The 6,930-nt window shown below is 45.8% G+C and overlaps 1 protein-coding gene across 1 annotated transcript; it reads left to right on the forward strand.

Moving 5' to 3' along the window:
• Positions 1–4,263: 4,263 nt before the first annotated feature.
• Positions 4,264–6,518, forward strand: LOC136426546 (serine/threonine-protein kinase pdik1l-B-like). Its single transcript, XM_066415211.1, has 3 exons — positions 4,264–4,910; positions 5,109–6,191; positions 6,489–6,518. The coding sequence occupies exons 1-3, from the start codon at positions 4,896–4,898 to the stop codon at positions 6,516–6,518; spliced, it is 1,128 nt and encodes a 375-aa protein (XP_066271308.1). The 5' UTR covers positions 4,264–4,895.
• The last annotated feature ends 412 nt before the right edge of the window (positions 6,519–6,930 follow it).

Genomic DNA, 6,930 nt, shown 5'->3' on the forward strand with positions numbered 1-6,930 from the left:
AGCTTTGAGGAACAAAGAGACCCGTTAGCTATAATACTGATAAGGATATCTTCTCACGCTATGAAAATATGTAGCCTCCATACCCGGCTCTCTTGGCCTTATTTGGGGCTCATAATACACTTTTTGCCGATGACTGGATGCACAACGACCCAGTACAAAAAGTCATCAGCAAAAAGTGTATTATAATCCAAAAAAGACCCAGAGAGCCTGCTATGGATGCTAGAAAATATGTACGTGTCAGAAGATTGCTTTGGGCTCGGGCGGGCATATGCTTGATATTGGCCAGGTCTGGTGACGTAAATAATGGCGATACAACCACCGATTTGCCCAACAAAGGTTCTACATTCTTCATAGGGAAGCAAGTTAGAAAAGACCAAAGACCAGGGGGGCCCTGAAATAACTTTTTTCACACACACACACACACACACACACACACACACACACACACACACACACACACGCACACACACACACACACAAACACACACACACACACAAACACAAACACACACAAACAACACATAAGCAGAAAGTCTAGCAAAGTAGCGACACAGCTGGTCGTTTAGCAGAGTAGCGACACAACTGGTAGTTCAGCAGAGTAGCGACACGGCTGGTCGTTTAACAGAGTAGCGACACTGCTGGTCATTTAGCAGAGTTGTGACACGGCTGGCCGTTTAGCAGAGTAGCGACACGACTGGTCGTTTAGCAGAGTAGCGACACGGCTGGTCGTTTAGCAGAGTAGCGACGCGGCTGGTATTTTAGCAGAGCAGCGACACGACTGATCGTTTAGCAGAGTAGCGACAGGACTGATCGTTTAGCAGAGTAGCGACAGGACTGATCGTTTAGCAGAGTAGCGACACGACTGATCGTTTAGCAGAGTAGCGACGCGGCTGGTCGTTTAGCAGAGTAGCGACGCGGCTGGTCGTTTAGCAGAGTAGCGACACGACTGATCGTTTCGTAGAGTAGCGACACGACTGGTCGTTTAGCAGAGTAGCGACGCGGCTGGTCGTTTAGCAGAGTAGCGACACGACTGATCGTTTAGCAGAGTAGCGACAGGACTGATCGTTTAGCAGAGTAGCGACACGACTGATCGTTTAGCAGAGTAGCGACACGACTGGTCGTTTAGCAGAGTAGCGACGCGGCTGGTCGTTTAGCAGAGTAGCGACACGACTGATCGTTTAGCAGAGTAGCGACACGACTGATCGTTTAGCAGAGTAGCGACACGACTGATCGTTTAGCAGAGTAGCGACACGACTGGTCGTTTAGCAGAGTAGCGACACGGCTGGTCGTTAAAAAGACTTCGGTAGATTTCGCATTTTCGGGTGAGAGGTAAAATATCGTTCCGTCAGCAGATCGCATGTAGGAACGACTAAAGTTGATAACACTGTTTTCGGAGCTCGTCAGTACTTTGGCCAGCCCCAAATCCACTACCTTTATCATTACCAGTGTTACAGCTACAGGGTGTCTTTTGTCCCTCAAAGCTCCGCAAATATTTGTCAGGCTACTACATCTGTGTATAGTGTGGTAATCAAGCAGTCCGTTAGATTCAACTCGAGTCAGAAGTTGTGATAATCCCTTAACTACCATTTTCTTTGTTTACATGTAACAAAGAGCCAACGGCATAGATCTTATCGAAGGCTGCTGATACAACTTGTTTGCTCAAACATTCCTTGCCCCATGCTGATATACATTGGTAATTTTTAAACTGGTCAGTCAACTTTGCTTTTGACATAAAAACCTTTGATATTGACATGATCTTTTACGTATGCCCTGACAACCAACTTTATGATTACGCTGCTCTTTTCCCTGTTGGTCTCAGATTAATCTGCGTTGGACATCGGGCACGTTTGCCGCGCAGCAGGAACTCCTCTTAACTTAAGCATATTCCAATTTTTACGCACCCAGACGGCTTTCAGGGAGACCTCTATAATGCGTGCGTGGGAGGTACGTACTATTGAAATGTCTTTCAAGAAAAGTCAAGCAACTGCATGTCTCACAATGTCTGATACGTTGACAAGTTGTGTAAATAACCACATGAATTCGCAAAGTGCTGAGCGTTGAGATTTACTTGTAGTTGAAACTTCCTGATAAATCGGTTATCTACACTTCCACAGTCTAACTGCTATGTTTTTTAAAACTTACATTTGGAGGGTTACACGTTCGGAGATGAGATCGGCCGTGGGGCTTCAGGCACCGTGTACTCAGCAAAGTCTACCGACACAGGACGGACCTATGCGGCCAAAAAGATGGCCGTCGAGGACACGTCCCTCAACGAAATCGGCGTTCTGACCCAGCTGAAGAAACACCCAAATATCGTGAAATACAGAGAAGCTAAAGTAGGAAGGGACGGGGAAAGGGATGTAATTTTTGTCATTTCTGAGTTCTGCCCTCTTGGAAACATTGGTGACTACATCCTCAAACAACATAGGTCCGTCCTGTATCGGTAGACTTTGCTGAGTACACGGTTCCTGAAGCTCCCCGGCCGATCTCATCCCCAAACGTGTAGCCCTCCAAATGTAAGTTCTGATTAAAAGAACATAGCAATTAGATTGTGGAAGTGTAGATAACCGATTTATGAGGACATTGCACCCTTCAAATTTATTTGGTTATGTACACAACTCGTTAACATATGGTGAGGCGGTTGGCGAAGTTTTACTGAGAAAAAAATCAACAGTGCTTACCTCCCTTGCACTCATTATTTACTTCAGTCGTCTGGACGCACAAACGCCAAGGTTGGAAGACGCAAAAGTTTGGAAAAGATTTCTGGTGCGTAGCAAACGAGCCTGATGTCTCTCTGGTTCTCCGATCACCAGTAGCACTGACGCTTACAAATTAATCTGAGACCAGCAGGGAAAAAGCAGCGTAATCATAAAGTTGTTTGTCCGCGCATGTCAAGTAAAACTTTGTCAAATACAAAGTCGACTGACCTGATTAAAAATTAATATAACATCAAATATAACTGCAACGGCAGTGACAATATCACAACATGGAGCAAGGAATGAATAGATTTTAGCAAACAATTTGTATCAGCAGCCTTAGACAAGATTCATACAGTCAGCTCTTTGTTATACAGATACTAAGAAAGCGATTGAGCTAAGGAATGATTACAACTTCTGTGTTGAATACAAGGGAACTTGACTACCACAGTATATTTGTCATTGGCGGTAACACTTATCAGCCTGGCAAATATTTGAGGAGCTTTGAGCAACAAAGAGACCCGGTAGCTTTAATACTGATAAGGATATCTTACCGGGCTATAAAAAATGTAGCCTGCATACCAGGTTCTCTTGGGGCTCATAATACACTTTTTGCCGATGACTGGCTGTACAACGACCCAGTACAAAAAGTCATCAGCAAAAAGTGTATTATAATCCAAAAAAGACCCAGAGAGCCTGCTATGGATGCTAGAAAATATGTACGTGTCAGAGGATTGCTTTGGGCTAGGGCGGGTATATTCTTGATATTGGCCAGGTCTGGTGACGCAAATAATGGCGATACCACCACCGATTTGCCCAACAAAGGTTCTACATTCTTGCCATAGAGAAGCAAGTTAAAAAAGACCAGGGGGACCCTGAAAGAACTTTTTTCACACACACAAACACACACACACACACACACACACACACACACACACACACACACACACACACACACACACACACACACACACAAACAAACAACACATAAGCAGAAAGTTTAGCAAAGTAGCGGCACAGCTGGTCGTTTAGCAGAGTAGCGACACGGCTGGTCGTTTAGCAGAGTAGCGACACAGCTGGTCGTCTAGCAGAGTAGCGACACAGCTGGTCGTTTAGCAGAGTTGCGACACGACTGGTCGTTTAGCAGAGTTGCGACAAGGCTGGTCGTTTAGCAGAGTAGCGACACGGCTGGTCCTTTAGCAGAGTAGCAACACAATTGGTCGTTTAGCAGAGTAGCGACACGGCTGGTCGTCTAGCAGAGTAGCGACACGGCTGGTCGTTTAGCAGAGTAGCGACACGGCTGGTCGTTTAGCAGAGTAGCGACACGACTGGTCGTTTAGCAGAGTAGCGACACGGCTTGTCGTCTAGCAGAGTAGCGACACGGCTGGTCGTTTAGCAAAGTAGCAACACGGCTGGTCGTTTAGCAGAGTAGCGACACGGCTTGTCGTCTAGCAGAGTAGCGACACGGCTGGTCGTTTAGCAAAGTAGCAACACGGCTGGTCGTTTAGCAGAGTAGTGACACGGCTGGTCGTTTAGCAGAGTAGCGACAAGGCTGGTCGTTTAGCAGACCCTGGTAGATTTCGGGTGAGAGGTAAAATCTCGTTCCATCAGCAGTTCGCATGTAGGAACGACTTAAGTTGCTAACATTGTTGTCGGAGCTCGTCAGTACTTTGGCCAGCCCAAAATCCACCTCCATTATCAATGTTGTAGCTACAGGGTGTCTTTATTTGCCCCTCAAAGCTCCGCAAATATTTGCAAGGCTACTATAGAGTGGTAGTCAAGTAGTCAAGTACCTTAGGTTCAACTCGAGTCAGAAGTTATATAGTCATCCCTTAGCTGCCGCTTTCTTTGTATAAATGTAACAAAGAGCCGACTGCATAGATCTTACCTAAAGGTGCTGATACGTGTACAACTTGTTTGCTCAAACCTATTCATTTCTTGCCCCATGCTGATATATATGTTTATTGTATTTGATATCATGGTAATTTCTAAACTGGTCAGTCAACTTTGCTTTTGATGTAAGCACGTTTGCTATTGACAAGATTTCATATATGGCTTAACAACCAACTTTATGACTACTTTTCCCTGCGTGGCATCGGGCACGTAAGAGTTTGCCACGCACCAGGAACTCTTCCTAACATTAGCATATTCCAATCTTGGCATTTGTGCGTCCACAAAGCTTTCAAGAACACATCAATAATGCGTGCATGGGAGGTACGTAGTAGCTAGTTGTTGTTTTTTAAGGAAAACTTGACCACGCGTCTCACAATTTCTGTATATATATGTTGACAAGTTGTGTAAATAACCACATGAATTCGCAAAGTGCATAGCCGAGGGTTACTCGTATTTGCAACTTCCTGATAAATCGGTTATCTACACTTCAACAGTCTAACTGCTATGTTCTTTTATCAGAACTTACATTTGGAGGGCTATACGTTCGGAGATGAGATCGGCCGGGGGGCTTCAGGCACCGTGTACTCAGCGAAGTCTACCGACACAGGACGAACCTATGCGGCAAAAAAGATGGCCGTCGAGGACACATCCCTCAACGAAATCGGCGTTCTGACTCAGCTTAAGAAACATCCAAATATCGTGGAATACAGAGAAGCTAAAGTAGGAAGGGACGGGGAAAGGGATGTAATTTTTGTCATTTCTGAGTTCTGCCCTCTTGGAAACATTGGTGACTACATCGTCAAACAACAAGTCGACGTCACCACGAAGAGAAATCTCGCAGTTCAGCTGGCGGACGCCATTGAATTTCTGCACAAGAACGGGATCGTTCATCGCGACATCAAACCACAGAACGTCCTTCTGACCGGGAATGAGGCGCACCTTGTGCTGAAGGTCGTGGATTTTGGACAGGCCAAAGTCCTGACTGGCTCGGAAAACAATGTTAGCAACTTTAGTCGTTCCTACATGCGAACTGCTGTTGGAACGAGATTTTACCTCTCACCCGAAATCTACCGAAGTCTGCTAAACGACCGGCCATGTCGCTACACCCCTTCAGTCGACATCTTCTCCATGGGCCTTCTGTTGTGGGCCATGTTTGATGGACTAAGTATTCCGGGTTCGTGCCAGGCAGACCGGTACTTGACGCCTTTTGCCGGTGCAGAAACAGACCCAATGCCCATAGCCCAAGCTGTAAGACGGCGGACCATCCAGCTCAACGTCATGGAGAGTGAACAAGACGTACGGTGCAAAAACCTTGTCCGCCGTATGCTGAGTAGGGATAAAAGGAACAGGCCCGGTGCCGAAGAGGTGTTGGAAACGTTGATACGAGGCTACGGTGACTACCGGATAGGACAGGGCGTCGTGCGCGTAGCCGTGGATGGCGACGATAATCGCGGCTGCTCCCCATGTTCGTGCACAGCGTTCCTGCCCAACTGCTCGTCCTGCTCGCGTGGATGTGTTTCTTGTTGTCTAGGTGACGCCTGTTATTTTGGTTACATGGTTGTGACAACAGTGCTAAGTGTCCTACTTGCGGTCACCGGAACTGTATTAATAGGATGGTGGTTAGGCCCGATTCACTTGTTATGGGCTATACCTGTCGGTTTGCCATTACTTTTCTTTTCCGCCTTTTTTTTCGTAGGTTGGCCTCTTTTTGTGATGGAAAAGTTCAAGTTCAAAAAGTGACTCCAATATTGACATATGAACCAAGAACAATAACATCTGATTTATCACCTTCGCCAAGAATTCAAAGGTTATGTTTTCGATGCTATTTTTGTGCTTGTCTGTTTGTGTGTGGACAGCATTGCAGTGGATGGATCCGAATCATGTTCTGTATTTGTGCAGGGATCGGGAAACAAAGAACTAGGTCGATAATTGGTCTTGTAGCGGCTTTTTACAGTACTGCAGCAGAACTTATGGTTTTCCTATCTCGTGTTCTGACTATTGACGTGATATTTGAATGGTATATTGCTCTCTTGACACAGCTGGTAAGAAGTGTAGGTGCTATGGCCAATTTTGTTTGAAAAACAGAGTAACACGAAGGGTTGACGGGTTGTCATGATTCTCGCTATGTATATAGTTAATATGTATATAGCTTGGCATGATTACTTCACGGAGGATTGTATCCCACGGACTCTTGTTGGAATTTTGCAACTTGGCGGTACTGAAGCTCTAGTAATCCGTGATGGCACTGCAGCCTGGAACTGTCTTTATCTTAGACGGAGTCGTCATACAAAGCAATTGTTTTGCAGTACTATTATGGGTCACAAGATGTCGCTCGTGACAG

Source organism: Branchiostoma lanceolatum, chromosome 2, assembly GCF_035083965.1.
Source record: "Branchiostoma lanceolatum isolate klBraLanc5 chromosome 2, klBraLanc5.hap2, whole genome shotgun sequence".
Lineage (NCBI taxonomy): Eukaryota > Metazoa > Chordata > Leptocardii > Amphioxiformes > Branchiostomatidae > Branchiostoma > Branchiostoma lanceolatum.